Source organism: Triticum urartu, chromosome 6A (assembly GCF_056163025.1).
Source record: "Triticum urartu cultivar PI428250 chromosome 6A, HENAU_Tu73, whole genome shotgun sequence".
Lineage (NCBI taxonomy): Eukaryota > Viridiplantae > Streptophyta > Magnoliopsida > Poales > Poaceae > Triticum > Triticum urartu.
Genome location: NC_141878.1, coordinates 128,927,381 through 128,947,049, shown reverse-complemented (window position 1 = coordinate 128,947,049; position 19,669 = coordinate 128,927,381). Strand labels below are relative to the sequence as shown.

Sequence of the window (19,669 nt, the reverse complement as noted above, 5' to 3'; positions counted from 1 at the left end):
CCCTCCCAATCCCACGCCCCCCAACCGCACGACGCGGATGGCGCCGTCGGTGCCAACGAAGAAGCGCAAGGTGAACCTCCCGGAGAACTAGGAGGGCGTGGCCAGGATCTTCGAGAATCACTGCTCCATGGCGGCGCAGCAGCCGGGCGGCCTCCCGGACCACCAGGCCCGCGCGCTCTCCGCCGCCTACACCGGCGTCTGCGCCGCCAAGGAGCCCGTCCGGACCCCTGGCGACCTGGCCCGTCTCAAGTGCGCATTCCCCCGCCTATCTGAAACCCCCGTTTCCGTTTACGCTGTTGCGATGAGGCTAGGTTTTGGTTAATTTCGGGGTCGCGCGCTGCTCTACGAAGAAAATGGGTCGGTTTATGATTTGGGCGCCTTAGCTCTGGGATCTTAGTTCTGTTCGATGGATCTAACGGCTTAGTCCTTAGGGGATTTTAGTTGTGCCCATTTTGTCCGAGCATGAATTTTCGGTTTGGATGGCTATTGGTCTGTGGAATCATAAGTTTTAGTTCAGTTCAGTTCCCCTTGTGTTTACTCATCTGCTGCGGCCGCTGATTTGCTGCAGGTATATGCTGAAATCGATCTAGGTCGTTACCATTTTTATATGGCGAGGTGTATTTATATCCATTCCTTTAGGGCTGCCATTCTACTTGGGTTTTGCCTGCAAGTAGATGACCAGAGAAGTGGTGTAAGTCTATAACAGTATGGCTTTAGTTTTGATCCATATACTAGAACTCTTTCCCTTTGATTTTTCTTTTGTGCGTTGAATTTAGAGGTGGAATGTATCTAGTACCAACGGTTGCTTTCTACAGTGAGTTGCATCGATTTTGAGAAACTTCACATTTTCTGAATTAGTTTAATCATTGTTGTTGCTTCTTCGGTTCTATTATTTTTGTCAGGGGAGTTGGAGGTTGGGTTGTTGATGTTATGGAAGACTCCTTTCCAGGGTCCAGCCTTGATTTGTCTCCTCCGAGAAGTAACACACCAGGAGAAACAGGTAATAGTTTTCATGATTGCTCACGTGACACACCGAACCTGATAAGCATGACCAAACTCCAAAAAGGAAAAGAGATGACCCGAAAGACAGTGACAGTCGCTCAGATTCTCCTGATCATGGTAAAGGTGGTACTTCTCATGGTGGTAAAACCTGTCATTTGCTACCAGTAGAGAACGAGATGTCTGCCTCCTCTGAAAGTGAGGTAGATGGGTTTTTGCTCATTGAAACGTTGGCTAGCGAGCAGGGGTTGTATGACATGGAGGATTCACATGGTGCTTCGAGCTGGTTGGTGCCAGTCGACCCAACTATGATCCCGAAAATGGTGATACCTGGGGCTGATCACCACAAGGTGCAGGTAAAAAATAAAACTGTGGTCAATCGTAGCCTATCATATGCTGCTGCTGTTACTAATATTACTCAGGTTGTGGAGGTTGATGGAGAGGTGGACCCAAAATTGAAGACTTCTGCTGAGTATGTGGTACAACTCCCTTCACCTGATCGTAATGAGGAGATCGTGCTCACTCCGCCACTTGCCCCTGAGGGCGTGCACAGATTCAGCAAGCGTAACGCTCGAAGCATGCAAGAGAATGTGGAAGCTAGAGCTGTGAGGGTGGCCAATGAGAAAGATGGGGCAGGTAACAAACCAAACCCAAATAAAAATTCTTTCGCAGCTCTTTCTGATAATGAGTTGATGATTAGAGCTGCTAAAATGGGGGTCTGTATTCCTGATAATGATTTTACTTATATTGATGTGCTTCGGGAGTTGGAAATAGTCAGAGGGAATTTAGAAGAAAAGAAAAGTATAGAGGACAATAGGCAGGGTGATGAGGATGACATTATTGTCACTAATGGGCTGGGGAAGAAAGCTCATGTTAACCTTGACTGGTTAGAACATGATGAAACTATAAATGAGCAATGCTCTACTGGCAGATCTAATAAGAAAAAACAACGTAGATCTGCGGTTAAGCTCTCTAGGCCTGTGACTAGGAGCCAAAAAAGGAAGGATCCCATAGGAGATGATGTTTGTAACCCTACACTGCCTCCTGGTAGGGTTATTAGGACTCAGCACCATAAAAAACGTTCTAAATGAAAGGTGTCATATGGAACTGTAGGGGGGTAGGCAAGAAGGGAATGGCCACCTGCCTCTCTGATATGATCAGTGACCATTCTGTAGATTTCCTGGGGTTGCAAGAGACCATGAAAAAGAAATTTACTCCTGGTTGCCTGAGGAAAATTGATCCTTTTAGCATTTTTAGTTGGAACTGGATTCCCTCTGTTGGGAAGTCCGGGGGTATCCTGTGTGGTGTTAAAAATGATAACTTGGATATTATCTCCTGTGACAAGGGCAAGTATATCTTACAACTAGTGTTGTATGATAAGAAGAAAAAGACCAATTGGGGTTTGTTGATAGTCTATGGTTCTGCTCATGAGGAATTTAAGGAAGAATTCCTTAGTGAGCTTGCCTCAATGTGTGGCTGTATGCAAGTCCCGTACATTGTTGGTGGGGACATTAATATCCTTAGGCACTCTGGAGAGAAAAATAAAAGGTTATCTAATCACAAATCTTTTGATCTTTTCAACTCCATTATAAATATCCTGGCTCTTAGAGAGATACACATTAGTGGTGGCAAGTATACCTGGACTAATAATCAAGCACACCCCACTTTGGAGAAGCTTGACCGCATCTTGATGTCTGAAACTTGGGAGGATTTGTTTCCTTTGGTCTGTGTCAGGAAACTGGTTCGGGAAATTTCAGACCACAACCCCCTGTTGTTATCCACGGGTGAAGAGGGGCGTGAGGCTCCATAACCTAGAGAATTTCAGTTTGATTTGGCGTGGGTTAAAGATGATAGATTCCTCCCGCTGGTTCAGAAAATTTGGGCGCGTAAGGTTTTCTCTTCTGACCCCATCGATGTCTTAAACATCAAACTCAAGAGATTCAAGTCTTATTTTAAAGGGTGGGGTTCGGATAAATTTGGTCATGATAAGAAAAGAAAGGATGACCTCCGGATGGAGCTGGAACTGTTGGAAGAGTTAGAAGAAGAGGCCCCTCTTTCCCCTGAGCTGTACAGTAGGAAGATCGATGCCTGTTTTGAACTTCATGAGCTGCTTGTTAATGAGGAAATTTTTTGGTTGCAACAATCGCACGAGCGATGGTTGCTTAAAGGGGATTTAAATACCGATTACTTCCATCGTATAGCTAATGGGCGTAAAAGGAAAAACACGATCCACTCCCTTAAGGTGGGTGATACGGAGATAGAAGGTACTAATAAGCTGATCGTTCACGCCACAGAGTTCTATAAAGAACTATTCGGGCCAGCTTCTGGAAACCAGTTTCACCTGGACCCTGACACATGGACTCCGGAGGAAAAACTTAGTGAGGAAGATAACACTAACCTGTGTAGAGAATTTTCTGAAGAGGAGGTCAAGGAGGCCCTTTTTGAAATGGCTCCCAATAGAGCTCCTGGACCTGACAATATACCGGTAGAATTCTACCAAGTATGCTGGGATATTGTCAAGGATGATATCATGGCCTTGTTTAGACACTTTCATCGAGGGATGTTGGATGTTCAAAGGTTGAACTACGGGATCATCACTTTTCTCCCAAGCTCTCCGGGGCTGACAAAATCCAACAGTTCAGACCCATTTGCTTGCTTCGTTGCCCTTATAAACTTATCACAAAAGTCCTAGACCGCCGAGTCTCGGTTTATGCTGACAAGCTAATTAGCCCAGTCCAGAATGCCTTTGTCAAGGGTAGGAACATTATGGATGGGGTGCTTTCACTCCATGAAATCCTTAATTACACACATGTGAAGAAAAAGGTTGGGGTGGTGTTGAAACTGGATTTTGAAAAAGCGTATGATAAGGTTAAATAGGAGTTCCTATTAGAATGCCACAAGCTGCGGGGATTCAATGATACCTGGTGTGGATGGATTAATCAGATCCTTCGGAATGGCACGGTTAGCATCAAGTTAAATGACAGTGTGGGGCCGTACTTCCAAAGTGCGAAAGGGGTGCGACAAGGCGACCCTCACTCCCCATTCTTGTTTAACTTAGCTGCCGAATGCCTCACGAAGATGATAAAAAATGCTCAGCGTAATAAGTTGCTGGTTGGCTTAGCTGCGGACCTGATCCCTGATGGAGTTGCGGTACTTTAGTACGCAGATGACACAATTATTTGTCTTGAGCATGACATCGATAAAGCAGTCAATCTGAAGTTGCTGCTGTATATGTTCGAAATGATGTCCGGGTTGAAAGTTAATTTTCAAAAAGTGAAATTCTGACTGTTGGGGGAGACGATGTTGTGATTAAGCAATATGCCGACCTCTTCAATTGTGATATAGGCAGCTTTCCCATTAAATATTTGGGCATGCTTGTTAGCTATACTACTTTGAGAAACTCCGATTGGGAGTTCATTGTTTGCAAATATTTGAAAAGATTTGATGCTTGGGTAGGTAATGGTGCCTCCATGGGAGGGAGACACACTTTAGTTGACTCTGTTGTCACTCAAATATCCTTGTACCATATGTCCATGTGGCTGATGATCAAAACGTTCATTGAGAGATTGGATAAACATAGAAGAAGATTCTTCTGGCAAGGTTGTACTAAAAAAGAGATACTATCTTGTGAGATGGAACAGGATTTGCAGATCCAAAGAAAAGGGTGGTCCAGGTATCAAAGACCTGCGCAAACAAAACATTAGTCTGATGGTGAAATGGTGGTGGAAGCTTGAGACACAAAGTGGGTTGTGGCAAGACATCGTTCGTGCTCGTTACTTGCGGAATAGAACGGTAGCTGATGTTGGTCCAAGGTTTTCTGACTCTCCTTGTTGGAAAGCCTTCCTGAAAGTCAAGGAAGTTTACATGACTGGTAGAAATATCAACATCGAGTCTGGAAACATTGCCAGGGTATGGAGTGACTCCATTAACGGACTGCTTCCGTTTAAGGAGCATTACCCTCAACTCTTTGATATTTGCAATATTCCTGAATGTACTATCAAACAAGTGTTGAATGTGGATAGTGCTTCCTTTTTTAGAAGAAGGCTCACTCCTGTGCTATCTGAGCAATGGGGGGTTGTTTTGGATACAGTTAATAAACTTCCTTTAACTGACAAAGAGGATCGTGTGGTTTGGAGCTTGAACCAGAATGGTAAATTTAGTACCAAATCTGTTTATAAGTTGCTGGAGAAACCCCTCAGTGGGTGCCATTATAAGTGGATTTGGAAGGCCAAAATTCCTCTTAAGATTAAAATTTTTATGTGGCAACTTTCGCAAGATGCGGTGCTGACTAGACAGGTGATGCGTCATAGGAATTGGCCTGGGAACCCTGTTTGTTCATTCTGTAACGAAATTGAGACTTCCCAGCACTTGTTCTTTACTTGTTCGGTCGCTAGGATGGTGTGGCGATCTATTGGGGTGGCTATTGGTACTGATAAGTGTCCTGATAACTATTGGCAATTCTTTGCTTGGTGCTATTCCTTTCTTCCAGGAGGGGATAAGTTTTATACTGTTGGTCTTGCTGCCACTTGCTAGGCGATCTGGCTTGCTCGCAATAAGGCTACCTTTGAGAAAAAGCAAATTAAGTCTCCCTTTGAAATTGTGTTCTCTATATGCTCCTTTCTTTTGTATTGGACAGGACTGCAGAAGGGTGATGACGCTGACAAGCTTCACTCAGGTGCCAAGATGATCAGGGCCAGCAAGATGCAGCTGATGAGACTTTGCGGGACCACTGCCCAGCCAATTGGAGGAGCGTGAAGAGCGTGGTGGAGGTACACTGCTTTGAGGACAGGAAAAAATGAATGTTCTGCTGGGAGGGCCATCTTCCTCATAGTAGTTTCCCCTCTTCTGATTTGATGATCTTTTGGTGTGTTGACACGTAACCATCTCTGGGTGTCATGGGACTTAGCTATCTGTTAAATTTAGGTGTTACCAGGTTTTCGCCCCACAGCGTTCGGGTCGACGGCGACCCGAGTGGCAGTGGGTTTCCTGGTAATGCTTGAACTCGCCTTACCTCTTTCCCTCTCTGTCTTTGTATTCGGAAATGGTTGTATTTCCGTTGTTTGCAATGGAAAGGGGTAACGCCCAGTTTAAAAAAAATGATTGCTCATGTGTCCTCTGGAATCTGTTATTCCTTTTTTCATCATCAGGATGACAACAGTTCTTCTTCCCCTTCAGTTTCATCAATAGTTAGTTCAATGGAAACAGGTTTATTTTTATATGATTATATCTTAAAGGGTGTTGTCCTTTTAACAGGGAAGAAGAACACACGAAACAAACCTTATGTGCCACGGTTGAAATCAGCTGCTTATGCAATAATGATCACACTCTACAGGTATGATTTTTTTAGGGTGGGGGGTGGGGGGCTATCTTACCTACATTTTTGTTGTTCACGCAGCAAAATTAGTGGAACCTTAGTACAAAGGGCAACATTTAGGGCCTGTTCGGAGTCCCTCCCGCTCCGTGACTCCGCTTGCGGAGCAGCCGGAGCCGCAGTTTAAATTTACAGAGCGGGGAAACAAGTACTCCGCGGATCTTTGAATTTGATGGAGCTGGAGGTTTCCCAAACAACTCCTTAATCAGAGGAAAAGGGAAAAGACACTTGAATATGCAACAGCGGATATTGACAGTTGTTTTCCCCCTAGGGAAATGGAAAGAGGGAAGGAATTTATGATGAGGCAAGAGCTTATTGATGCTGCTGAGGCCAGTGGTCTATCAGAACATGCAATAGGGTACAGTTTCAGTGATTCAGTATATGCCACGGTTGCTGATTTCAGCTGATATTTTAGTGCATCACTAACTGTCTCTGTTGTATTATGAGCAGCTCAAACAACAGTAGGAATTCTCGGAATGACGGTTACAGTTACACTGGATGGAATAGCATGAAGAAGTTAACAAATAAGGATCTGGTTAAGAAAAAGAGTAATCCTGCAAAGTAATGTACCAGGCTCATCCCCATGTTAATGTTATGTTTTTCTGTCATTTACTAAAAAGAATTGGATCTTTTAGGGGGGTAAACCCAATACGTTTTATACTCACGTATTAGACCGGACAAGTTTCATTACCTTCACATCACTGGCTATTGCTGTATAATGTACTATTGTGGCTCTGCTAGCTATTGATTGTGAACTTTTTACTTTGCCTGATCTTTCTTAAATGATAAAATGATATTATAATGGACTCAAACTCAAGGAGATACCAGAGCTATAAAATATTGCACTTGTATGCATGAACCTGACTCTCATTAGAGGGTTCATAGGGTTCTTACGTATTTAAGTATGATTGTGTCTGCACTAGTTTATCTGATTTATGCTCTTGCGGCACTCACCGGATATAAAATCCTCTCACATGTTTTGGTCTGAGTGTGGATCGACTAGATCCAAAAATGCGGCTAACCTTTGGACTCTGGTGTGTTTTTGCTGTTTGGCACATGTGTTCTCTAGTAATTTAACTTGTATCAAGAAACATTCCTACTTCAGTTTTTTCTCTTGGTCGGAGAAGTTTGATATAGTGCAGTGAAGTCATATATATGCTAGCATCTGATAGTTTGCTAGTTGATGCTTGTCGGTGCCTTAGGTAATATAATGCCCTCTAATCTTTTGAGATAATTAAGAAAATATATCTTTTAAACATACAGCTCTGCGGTGCTATATCATCAATTTTCTATTGATGGAATAGAAGCAGGCATGTCCAATTCCATAGCTCCTTTGAGCTTATCTGGTCCACACTATGAACCTGAAACATGTTTATAAAAATCTTGCACATTTGGCCATTTGGGAATGTTCCAGATGTATGCTAGTTTGCTACATGAACCGGATCTTGCTCATCACTTTGGTCCTACAGTTATCTCCTTTATTTCCACCCTGAATACAAGCACAAGCTCACCCTGTTCAGTTTGCATCTCCTTTTCTCTCTCTGGGGCTTTATTTGCCAATCACACACATTCTGTTGAGATACCAAGCATAGACTTTGGACTTACCATATGAGTTTGCTGTCGGTATTACCTAACAGAAAAAGGCAAAGAGACAGCTCGTGATTGTCTCGCATGATCTGGATTGGACGGTCCTGCAGGACCTTTAACGGCGGCCAGTCATCCTGCAGTTGTGCTCAGCGATTGAGATTCTGACGAATATGACGGCAGCAGTCCCCTGATAGGTGTCAATAAACTTTTCTGCTCATGCAGTATGAATATTCTACCCCAGCAGCACTATAAAAAAATCCTTTTACTCAATTGTAGGTTCTGAAAGAAGTGGACTTCCAAACTCAAAAGCAGGCAGTTCCAGTTCCTTTGGTATTAGCATGCTTTCTTTGCATATAATATGATGATATATTCCATAAGCAAATATTACTCTCCACTGATCTTTGTAGTTAATGCCATTTTTTCAGACAACGGCGGTGCTACTAATTCTCCTCTTTCATCTCGAGGAATGTTTGGACAGCAATCGTTTAGTGCAATGGCACACATGACTTTCCCTTTCCGTACCCTTCTTTTTCAAATGGAACATAATGCAACATTTTCTTTTCTAACGTCAGGGTTCTGCTGAGAAGTCTTTACTTGTAACATCCCAAAATTCTAAATTTTGGAATGTTATAATAAATAGATAGATTTGATTGATTGATTGTTTGATTGTGTGAAGTTGAGTGAAATTCGAAACTTTTTAAAAGTTAAATGAGAGGGAATAAAAGGACTTTCCCAAACTTTCGTCTTTGCTTTCTGATCTCCATGAATTCAAATTCTTTTCAAATACAAAACCCTTGAGCGAAGATGATATGACTTCTTCCATTTAAATTAAATGAAAGGGTATTTGAAAATATTTGAATTTCATTTGGAAATATTTCTAATTCTAACACTTTATGCAACTCAATGATTTTCATGAGAGAAGATAAAATGACTTCTTCAAAACAGATGAAATATGAGTTGGAAGTTTAAAAGGATCAAATTAAAATCCTTTTGAATTATTTTTTTTCAATTTGGAGTTATTTGCATTTTATTCAAATTATTTTTTCTCCAAAAATAAAATATATGAAAAATAGGGTAACATGATTCCCTACATCATAAAATTGGAGATAAACAGATTTGAAATCATTTTGGTATTTTTAAAATGATTTTTATTGGATTTTAGTAGGGCAGTAGCACTTTTTGCTTTATTTGAATTTGTGTGGATTTTATTTGACGTTAGAAAAATGTTCAGCTTGTAGGAAATCTTTTTCTGAAATTTTTGATATATTATATGCCTATATAATATATTTGTTCTTTTCTGTTTTTATTTGTCTGAGAAAATGTTTTATTAAAAAATCTTCTTAACCAGACCGGGCCAACTGGGCCGAAGCCTAGGAAGCCGGCCCAGCCCAGCCACGCCACTCGTCTCCGAGCTCGGGACAGAGTCCCGAGCGATCCTGCGCCGCCGCCGAGTCCGACCAGGACTCTGTCCAGGCCGTCGCCGCCTTGCCCCCTCCTCCACGCAACGTGCCGCCCCGCCCACCTATATAAGTCGCCGCCCTGGCCTCCTCTTCCCTCGCCTCGCCTCGCCTCGCATCTCGCGCCTCGTCGCCGCCGGCGAGATCCGCCGCCTCGCGCCGCCGCTCGCCGCACTCTGCCCGTGCCACCGTCGCACTCCACTCGCGCCGCGCCTCCGCTTGCCGCCCGCACCACCGCGCCTCCTCCCCGCGCCGCGTAGTTGCCTCGCCGCGCCGCATCCCGCCATCGCTGAAGTTCATCGCCGCCGCCACCGGTCTTTTTCTTTGAACCGGTAAAACCGCCCTGTCCGGTTTTTTTTAGTTCGGTTTAGTCGGTTTATTACTAGGTTTAATTATATAGCGAACGCTCACTAGTTTAGATTTGTAACGATCAGTTTTCGCTAGGATAGTCTCTGTAGCGAACGTTCATTAGATAGGCTTTTCTTTTTCCGTTTTAATTTCGGCCAGGGACCTAGATGTAATTATCTTTCTTATAGATTAGTCCCTCTATTTCAAACGACCACAACTTTTTGCTCGTTAGTCCAAATCCAATGAAACCAACGCCCACTTCTCGTTATGATCTCTTCTATCCAGTAAAACAACTTAAACATGTTTTTGAAAGTTTAATTAGACCATATTTGAAGTCAAACTTCGTTTGATCATAACTTGAGTACCGTAGCTCCGTTTGAGTTGATTCTTTTTGCAAATCAAAGCTCTTGACCTAAACTTTCTGATAAGGCCAAATTCACCTAATTTTGGTACTGTTAGAAATTATTTTATGTTGCAAGAGTTATTTGTTGGTTTTTATGTTTTCCGAATTGTTTTCTTCGTTTTTTATCTTTTGGAGTGATTGCTTATGTGTGGTTACTATTGCTTGCTTATGATAGATTGACCGGAGTGTGACGAGTAGAACTATCAAGAGTTATGAGTGCGAATCATCTTCATCAACATTGCAGGCAAGTTCACACTTTGATCATATCCCTTTCATACCCAGTTTTCATGCATTAGTTTCACCCTCAAACATTGCATGATTAGGATCTAATTAAATTGTGGGTTTTGGGAAAGTAGATGAGGTAGTACCTATTACCTATTTTATTATCAAATCCTTGGGAGTTACTATTACGTTATGCTTATATTGCCTTGCTATGCTCGTAGACGTGGATTGGGTTTGAGAGTTTTCATGACAGATGTGAGATTGTTAATTAATGGTTTACTTAAGGTGGCAACTTTAACACGCATCTGGGTGGATTGAGGCACCTGGGTATTCCAGCGATTGCCTGTTTAGGCACCTGAGTATTCTAGCAATTGCCTGTTTTTCTTATGGACCGCCACCCAGGCTCAAAGGGATCATGTGATTATTCATACTAGAAACTTCCGTGTGCAGCCATAAGCTACTATGGGCTCTAGCATAGTTGACTAAGTCGTGCGAACTCTTACAGTGGTAGACTAGCAGATGTAGGGGATGTAGGATGGTACGGTCTACCCGTTCATAAGGTGCAAGCGCTTCTGAAAGACTATGTCTCGGTCATCCGTTTCTCAAACATCATGTAGTGCGAGAATCCCAACGGAGGAGATCGAGTCTTGTGGGGAAAAGTGCGCAAACCTTTGCAGAGTGTATAAACTAATCATGGTTAGCCGTGTCCCCGGTTATGGACATCTTGAGTATCTAGTACTTGGATTATCATGTGAATCTCATCATGTGACTTTAATTAATATTGTTGGGTTTTAATGATGATGTTTAATTGGGATTGAGAGGGTGTCTACACTCTCAATGTTTAACAACCACCTTGATAGTTAAATAAAATGTATTCCTTTGCAGTAGGGAAAAATTGGCTTTTCGCAAAAATATATAACCATAGAGCTTTTCCACCAGCCATATATGCATGTAGTGATAGCCATTGTTCATCATTCTCTATGGTGTGAATTTGCCAGTACATTCAATGTACTGACCCTTGTGGCTGCAACGTCTCATGTTGCAGGAATCTTATGACGAGTAAGTGATACATTAGGGTTACGATTTCTACACTCAACTTTGCCGTTGGTGTTGATGGGAATCCACAACCTTGTTGTTACTTCCGCTATTTGGATTGAGGTAATAGTATTTACGTTAATTTTACATGTGATTTACCTCTGTTATAAATCCTCGAGTACTGTGTGTGTCAGCATACCGATTCAGGGATGACACTTAAGCACAGAGACTTGATCCATTCGGGTCGGGTCACTACATTACTAGCTATGCCACCTCATCAATCTAATGAAAGTTTTCTGAAAGCTTATGAAGTGGTGCTGATATTGGATGATTGAGATACTTTCGGGTCTGTATGATCGTATCTTACTCATGAGTTGTGTCTAAACATCTTTTGAGGAGGGAGGATTGGGAGTATGCGTACCTAGTCTCTCTTTCATATGACCTGCAAGGGCATTCTATTCTTCATGTTAATATTATTTCTGTTAAAATAAGATAGGCAAGGGGTTTCACATATTTATCCACTTACTGCTGGAATTGTGAATTTTGATTCGTTCTCTCATGTTACTTAAACTGTTTAACCTTCTGCTTCTGTATATAAAATTTAGATTCTGTATGTTGTTTAATTAAATTATTTTCCAAGGAAACAAATTGATTATTGTTGCACCCAATAGTTTTTTATGTTTTATTTAATCATCCGTCTATGCATCAGAATTCCTTTCTCTTATGATTGCTCCCTTTTTGTGCAGGCCCCGTTCCAGAAGAAAAGTTGTTGATAATATACGCTCGCAGTTTAATATTCCTGTAGAGGTTAGTTGGATTGAGAGTTATGTGAACTCTTCTTTGTTTAACCCTGCTTGCCCTTTCCTTTCTTGTATCGAATTCATCAGTACTCCTCTGGGTGTTACCCTTGTTCATTTCTTCACACAACCAAAATACACTGCTAAAAGTCATTATATGCATCAACAACAACAACTACTACTACAACAAAGCCTTTAGTCCCAAACAAGTTGGGGTAGGCTAGAGGTGAAACCCATAAGATCTTGATTAGTTATCTGATATGTTTGGTCGCTGCCCCACTGTGTTGATGATTGCTGACTGCACTTTTTTCTTGCTTGTCTGCAAGGAGACAGCATAATAATATTAAGAAAGTTGCTTTGCATAGATTGAACTGTTCATATAATGTGCCAAAGAAAATGGTGCTGATCCTTCTGTTTGAACCATGCCATCCAGATTAAGCACTTGCCTATTGGAGATGCTCTTTGGATTGCTCGCCATAAAGAACTTGACACGGAGTATGTTCTTGATTTCATTGTTGAAAGGAAAAATGTGGATGATTTACTTGGCTCAATTAAAGACAACAGATACAAAGATCAAAAACTAAGACTGAAGGTACCATTTGAAAATAGCTTTGATTTTTGTCATTAATATTATAAAACTTCCATCTTAACTTTCCCAGTTCTTCATGCTTTCAATTTCCCACTGATAGTAAAAAAGGGCAGCCTGCATGCTATCCCCTGTGATTTGATGTTGCTTGAGTCTAATCTTAGCCGAGGAGATTTTTTTCCTTATTCTTTGTTATCACTAATTGAAAAGCATAGCCCATATTTGGGTATGAGATGATGAAGGACGACGTTATTAGCAGACATAAGCTTGAGCCTGTAGATTGTGCATCTCTTCCCAAAGAAACTGTATTTCTTGTCCATATATATGGGTTTGCTGTGGTTATTTTAGCAACAATACGACGTGATACCTCCATTTGTTGTATCCTTTGCAGAAATGTGGGCTAAGGAAGCTAATATATCTAGTTGAAGGAGATGTAAACACTGTAGATGGATCAGAGAGCGTTAAAACAGCGTATGTACTCTTCTCATGGAGCTTGGACGATCATGTTAACCCCTGAATGGCAGTACTTTTTTCTCGTTGCTTAACATTATTAAATATTGTTCCCAATGCTTTGACTGTCAGCCATATGCCCTATTAACTCTCCTCCACATGCCTTTTATTTCAGCTGCTTCACTACTGAGGTTCTTGAAGGATTGATGTCCAGAGAACCACTGGGTATGCTGAAACTGAAAAGAAATACGGCCACCTCACGGGCTCTATAATTGATTACTATAGTAGAAACTTCTCTGCTGGTGCTGATACCTCTCGACTTTGCCTGACCTACGACGAGTTTGTGAAGAGGTGTTCTGACCTTGAGAAGGTCACTATGAGCGATATATTCGCCCTTCAGCTTATGCAGGTAACTGGGTGAATACAGCCACCTCCACCAAAGTTTGCCGGGCAGTCCATTTCATGCAGTAGTTTGCTCATTTATCCTGCATGTAAATCAGGTGCCACAAGTGACAGAAGAAGCTGCTCTTACTGTCACGAGTCTCTACCCCACTCTTCTCTCGCTTGCTAAGGCGTACACCATGCTTGTGAGTCCTCCTTTCAACTTATACAATGTTCTTTACATATACAACTTATACAATGTTCTTCACATATACAACTTACACAATCTTACTCATTGGAAGAGATGTGACCAGTGTATGAACACACACACATCCTTAGCTGCTCCTCGTGCTATTGATGTACAGAACAATTCAACATCTCTGTAGAACTAAAAGTTTATCCTTGTAACTTTGAAGGATGGCGATAGGCGTGCACAGGAGGAGATGCTGGAGAACAAGAACAACATGGTCAACGCAGGGGCTAGCAAGAACATCTTCAAGCTCTTCTGGGTGGAAGGATGAACACCCCGTACTTAGCCGTTCTTTTGGTCACCATCGCGGTGATTTCGGACCGCCTACGCAAGTTCCCAAGGTGAAGACAGGAGGGACCCCTTTTGTGTTGTGCCTGGTGCCTTGGAGAACTGGAAGTCACTAAACTTGTAACCACCACCTAACAGAACGCCTTAGCGTAGCCTCGCTCCCCGTATAAATTACTACTCGTACGTCGTAGAATTGCATGCCGCATATTATGGAGTCGTAGTGTTAATGTAGTGCATTAGCACTTCGTGTGTATATGTATATATACTAATATTAGCTCTTGACTCAGTTGCTTGGATCATGTCTTGTCTTGTGTTATCTTGACCTTGCTTGCATGGAAGCAGACAAGGCAGGTACTAGAATTTAGCCTGCTGGCAAAGTGAGCGTAGACTCGCTAGAGCCCATGGTTTTCGATCCATGTGCTTTATGGAACTTAAAAGTGTTCTTTGGTCGGTGGCATGTCCATGTTCTGCAAGAGCTGTGAAGATTGTGGTGTTGAGGAGACGATTGAACATGCACTTTTCTCTTGCACCTGGGCCAAGCTGTTCTGATCTGAACTTCGTTGCTTCCTTCCGGTCAAAATCCTTTCTCTTCATCCGGATTCAAGGGCTGTAGATATTGTTGATGGCTAACAAGTTTCAGAACTGCATGCTGCTATCATTTTGTGTGGGTGCTGGACGATTTGGACTGAAAGAAACAATTGGAGACATGGAGAACTTCAGTTGGGCCATTGATACCATCCATGATCTAGCTGTGCTAGTGGGCTCGGCATGAGAGCCGAGAGAGAAATCGGTCTGGATACCCCTGAGATCACTTACATCAAGGTCAATGTTGATGGTAGCACGGGGGTTGTTCTTCGGGACCATATCGAAGTGCTGGTTTGGGCAAAAGCTATTTGGTATTGATTTGCACAAAATGCAAGCACTATGGAAGCCTTGTTGCTTCGTGATGGCATTCGTCTTGCTCTTGGACATCTCAAGGTGATCATCCAAACTGATGCTCAAGATGTTGTGTGAATGCTAAATGAGGCAAATTTTGCAAGAGCAAGACCTGACATACATATGTTATGAGATTTAGGAGGTAAGCTCCGGTTTTGAATCTTGCTTCATTGTCCATATCAATCGAGAAGCAAATGAAGTGGCACACAGGTGTGCAAACAGGCTGGTGAGGATCGTAGAAGATGTATCTAGGTGAGTTACACCCTTACTTTTCTTCTAGGATGTATTCACACACACTGTAATCCTCCTGAGTAATTCAATATAACCTGTTGTTGCAAAAAAAAAAGAAAAAATGTCCAGCCTATTCAGAGCATCCCTTTGTTGTCATTTAGTGCTGATCTTACGGAGATGTACCCTTGAAATGCAGGGGCACGCGACATGGTGCCAAGCGGGAACAAACCACCGCTCCTCGGGTCCCATGGGAGCTCCGGTAGGAGCAGTAAAAGGCATCTCCTTTCACTCCTAGCCCCACATCATCCCCGAAGTCTGGATCGACACCTCTAGGGTAGGAGGCGTCGACACCTGCGCCTCCAGCAAGTCCTGCTGGATTGGGGGAGACACAACTCCGTGACTACCGATGGCCGCCACCGAGAACGTTCCCATGACACCATATCCGTCGTCTTCGACGCCAATCTTCCTGACGGACTCACGTCCCGGCCACCACCATCGACCATCGTACCCACGAGGAGAGGAACCTCGTCGCCTGCCGGCACCAACCGGACCGGGCCCACCATCGTCTACCCGGAGCAGCGCTCCAATCCGTCCCAGGCCCAAAATTGATCCGCCCGAGCACGAGGTCCCGGCCCTGGCCATATCCTTTGTGCGAGAATCCTGTATCGACGACCAAGACACAGAAGAAGAGAGGTACCACTAGCACCCCGCCGCCACCAAGCCATAGTAACTTACCCGTCAACAAATGCAGCCACCCACCGAACTAGACCGGGGCAAGAGGAGATCCCTTCCACGACCTAGCCCTCCACCCATTAGAGCCGCGAGGAGAAACCAAGGCCATCCAGATGCATGAACGACCTTGAGCAGCTCCCTCGCGCCGCGCCCACAGCACCCGGCCAGATCCTCGATGGATCTGGGCCACCCACCACCACGTGCCCCCCACCCATGCCCCCGACCCGCGTCGCTCAACACACCAGATCAGCAGGCCGCCACCGTCCAGACCGACGTTGCCCCCCTCCCCCCAACACGCTCCTTCGGGATCCGCACAGCTGTCGCGCCACGACACCGTCCATACGAGTTGTCGATCAACTCGATACGTATCCTAGCTATTCATATGTGCGTTTTTATTTATTTATTGGCAGTGGTAGCGTGTTTCTAACACGAACACATTTGTTTTCACCGCTCAATCAATCAATAAAAAAAAGGAAAGACACGGCAACGGCTCCCAATTCAGAAAAAGGAAAGCACCGCCGCCGACCCGATCCGGATCGAGGCATCCAGCCCCAACCCCACCACCTCACCTTCGCGAAGCCGTGTCCACCCGCCGCAACCGCCTCCGTCCCGTCTATAAAGCTCCGCCCTTTGGCCGGCCCGCTCCTCCTCTCTTCGTCCGGGCCGCGCCTCTAGCTCGCCTCCTTCATCTGTCCTCGCTTCGTCCGGGCCGCGCCCTCCGCGTGGTGGTCTCCGTGCCGGCCTCCCATTCCAAATCCATCCGCCCTGCTCCCTCTCCGCCTGCGCGGCCGAGCTGCTCCCCGACGACGCGGGCGGCTCGGCCAAGAAGCCGGCGACCGGCGGCGGGGGCATCGGCGTCGTGCGCCAGCTGCGCGCGCTCGTCGCCGCACGGTGCGTCGAGGTGGTGGCCAGGAGGGTGGTGGTGCTCATCGACGTGCACCTGCCCGTCGCCGCCTGGTCGGGGCGGCAGTTCCGCCTGTCGCGCTCCTCCGCCGCCGCCGCTCTGTTCAAGATCAGTCTTCCTCGGATCAACCCGCCCTTCCGAGCCAATGTGTAGAGCCTCTCCTCTTCGCGCGTCTGGTGAGGCGATTCGTCCTCGATTCATGCCTCGCCTCTGATTCCATGTTGCTCGTCCTCGCTCGATTCGTTCGTTTAGAGTAGAAGAATCGCGTCTGATTTGTTTGATTCAGTTTTGCTCGTCCTCGGTTCGTCTGTTTTCAAGAAGTGCGTCTGATTTGATTGATTTTGCTCGTCCTCAATCCGTCCGTTTAGTTAGAAATCGCGTCTGGTTTGACTTGCTCGTCCTCGCCGTCGCTCATTTAGAAGCCCTTCTGATATGATGCTGCTCGTCCTCACCGTCGCCCTGATGCTATCGCGTGTTCTTGGGGCCGCCCTGTCGGCTGCGACTCTGGGAGGAAGCGAGCGAGCGGTCTGTCGGTTTGGGTCACCGTCTTGTTTGCGAGCTAACAAGTTCCCGTGCTGCGTTTCGCTTTCGCGGTGGAGCGTTTCTGTTTGAGAACTTGTGTGTGCGCTTCTGTTATCTGACTATCTCGTGTTTTGTGTTCGCGTCGGGGTGACCGTTGCAGGAACGATGGGTTCTGGTTTCAAAATTGGAGCAGTGTCAAATCGTTCCCTCTGTTCCATCACCTGCGTTATCCGTCCGTTATTTTCAGATCTCAAACTCATGCGCCCTTGTGATACTCTGCTTGCCCTCTGTCCATTCTTGTTCTACCGGCAGGCGTGTGTGTTGTGCTCCCATCCTAGATGCAGAGAATCATGTTCTTGTCTGTTACGGTTGTTCCGATGCTGTTTTTTTCAGTTGCTTATTGTTATCATGCTTTGCTTATGTTTCCATATGGCACGATTGGTTGATTGTTGTTTGCTGTTCGATTGATTGCCCTGAGATGGATTGATGTTTGTTGTTTGACTGATTGCCCTGAGATGGATTGTTGTTTGTTGCTTGCTTGATTGATTGCCTTGAGATGGATTGTTGATTGTTGTTTGAGTGATTGCCTTGAGAAGGATTGTTGATTGTTGTTTGTTGCTGTTTGTTGCCTTGAGATGGTAGATGCTTAATTATATGGCACGATTGATTCCTGTTTATTCATGGTTATTACAATTGATTGATTGATTGATTGATGGTTGTTTGTCGATTGGTATCTAACTTTGGTTTTGCCAGTTCCTGATCATATGTAACAGACCTAGCACTATTCTTTTTTCTGAACTTTTTTATGATTATGTCTTATGTGGATATCATATTCTCTTTTTGGTATTACTGTTGTTCAGTCCTTGGAATAATGCTTTTCTAAGTATTTAAGGTACAAACATGTTGATCTGGACATATCACATTTGCTATTTATTGTATTGCTAAGGACACTGATGAGTTGAGTTGGCATATAGTGCCAGGTATATTTACATTCTTTACATTTTGTGATGCTGATGCCTGTAGTCCCAAAGCGTTTATTTACCCAAATTTTGCTACTAGAACTTTTGGTTTTAGATATTGGCACCTGATATTTGAATGGATGTTTTCATGATGCCTAATTTGATTCATTATCGTTGTTCTGATGGTGTGCTTCTGGTGTTTTAACTGAAGCCGTGGATCGCTCATCAACCTGGTATGTGTTTCGATGATAATCCCTCTCGAATTTTACTTGTTCCTATAGTTTACACAAATGTTTATCTCATGGCTGGTAATGGTAACCTTATGAATGCATAGCCCACATTTTAGCTAGTTATATAGTAATGCCATACTTGCTTGGATGATGTTCTGTATATGCAAGTGTGGTGAGCTCACATATTCTGTCGGCATCTATCTACGCAGCTGAGCTCTTTCTGGATAGGACAGAGGTACAATACTTACATCCATGGCAGAAGGTTCTTAACCCTGAACTCATCAAAGGTCCTTGGACTCAAGAGGTTTGGCACTGCACTCCTGACTTTGCTCGAAAAAAAAACCTTTTGCACATTTTATAGTTATATTTATGATTATGATATTTTTTCTACAGGAAGATGACAAAATTATTGATCTTCTAAGAAAGTATGGACCAACAAAATGGTCTCATTTCAAGGACCTGCAGAAGGACCCTCCCACCTCAGTGCTGGTGATTTCCCCTCTGCCCCGTTTGATTCCGTCTAGATCTTGCCCCGAATTGTATTGCGTCTGGATGAGCGCGCCGTTGGCGTGGCCTGGTTGTCGATTATTTAGCTGTGCTCTCGCAGTGCTTTTAGGTTTGCTGGATTGATTGGTGGAGAATACTGCTTATGAACTGTACATGGACTACTAATATGATTGACTCATGTCAAGTGTGATGTATCTTCTGAGCAAGTCATTAAAAAAACCCTTGGATTTTGTTCTGTCAGGTTATAAAGTATGCCAACCTTATTATAGTTTACGGTCAGTACCACATGGGCAGAACATGCACCGCCCTGTAGCACTATATGCTATCTTAAGTGCCATAACCAAAAGAAATTAAAATTGCCAAGGACTTCACAGTTTATATGGACAATCAGGCATGACTAGCACTATTTAAGAAACATAAACAGTACCAATCTAATCTGTTAGGCATGGACTAGACTATTTAAGAAACATAAAC

The 19,669-nt window shown here is 44.0% G+C and overlaps 2 protein-coding genes and 1 long non-coding RNA gene across 3 annotated transcripts; all 3 read left to right on the top strand.

Annotated features, from left to right (window-relative positions):
* Nucleotides 1–127: 127 nt before the first annotated feature.
* Nucleotides 128–6,931, top strand: LOC125517114 (uncharacterized). The gene is made up of 7 exons (XM_087529987.1): nt 128–249; nt 903–1,000; nt 1,126–1,355; nt 1,422–1,635; nt 5,636–6,331; nt 6,395–6,728; nt 6,821–6,931. Exons 1-5 carry the CDS (start codon nt 128–130, stop codon nt 5,752–5,754), a joined length of 783 nt encoding a protein of 260 aa, XP_087386113.1. The 3' UTR covers nt 5,755–6,331; nt 6,395–6,728; nt 6,821–6,931.
* A 5,820-nt stretch (nt 6,932–12,751) lies between these two features.
* On the top strand, nt 12,752–13,605 carry LOC125529407 (uncharacterized). The gene is made up of 3 exons (XR_015607576.1): nt 12,752–12,811; nt 13,197–13,276; nt 13,431–13,605. It is a non-coding gene; the product is annotated as an uncharacterized LOC125529407 (long non-coding RNA).
* A 26-nt stretch (nt 13,606–13,631) lies between these two features.
* LOC147964451 (uncharacterized) lies at nt 13,632–19,468 on the top strand. Its single transcript, XM_087529986.1, has 7 exons — nt 13,632–13,664; nt 13,756–13,842; nt 14,053–14,145; nt 16,749–17,153; nt 18,670–18,691; nt 18,898–18,992; nt 19,082–19,468. The coding sequence occupies exons 1-7, from the start codon at nt 13,632–13,634 to the stop codon at nt 19,316–19,318; spliced, it is 972 nt and encodes a 323-aa protein (XP_087386112.1). The 3' UTR covers nt 19,319–19,468.
* The last annotated feature ends 201 nt before the right edge of the window (nt 19,469–19,669 follow it).

What these genes read in the sequence shown, in the direction of transcription:
- LOC125517114 (XM_087529987.1), top strand. Translation starts at nt 128, where the DNA reads ATGGCGGCGCAGCAGCCGGGCGGCCTCCCGGACCACCAGGCCCGCGCG. An exon ending in GGCGACCTGGCCCGTCTCAA is followed by an intron (nt 250 to 902) that starts GTGCGCATTCCC and finishes TATTTTTGTCAG; the next exon opens with GGGAGTTGGAGGTTGGGTTG. An exon ending in CTGATCACCACAAGGTGCAG is followed by an intron (nt 1,356 to 1,421) that starts GTAAAAAATAAA and finishes AATATTACTCAG; the next exon opens with GTTGTGGAGGTTGATGGAGA.
- LOC147964451 (XM_087529986.1), top strand. Translation starts at nt 13,632, where the DNA reads ATGAGCGATATATTCGCCCTTCAGCTTATGCAG. An exon ending in TCGCCCTTCAGCTTATGCAG is followed by an intron (nt 13,665 to 13,755) that starts GTAACTGGGTGA and finishes CATGTAAATCAG; the next exon opens with GTGCCACAAGTGACAGAAGA. An exon ending in GTGGATCGCTCATCAACCTG is followed by an intron (nt 18,692 to 18,897) that starts GTATGTGTTTCG and finishes CTATCTACGCAG; the next exon opens with CTGAGCTCTTTCTGGATAGG.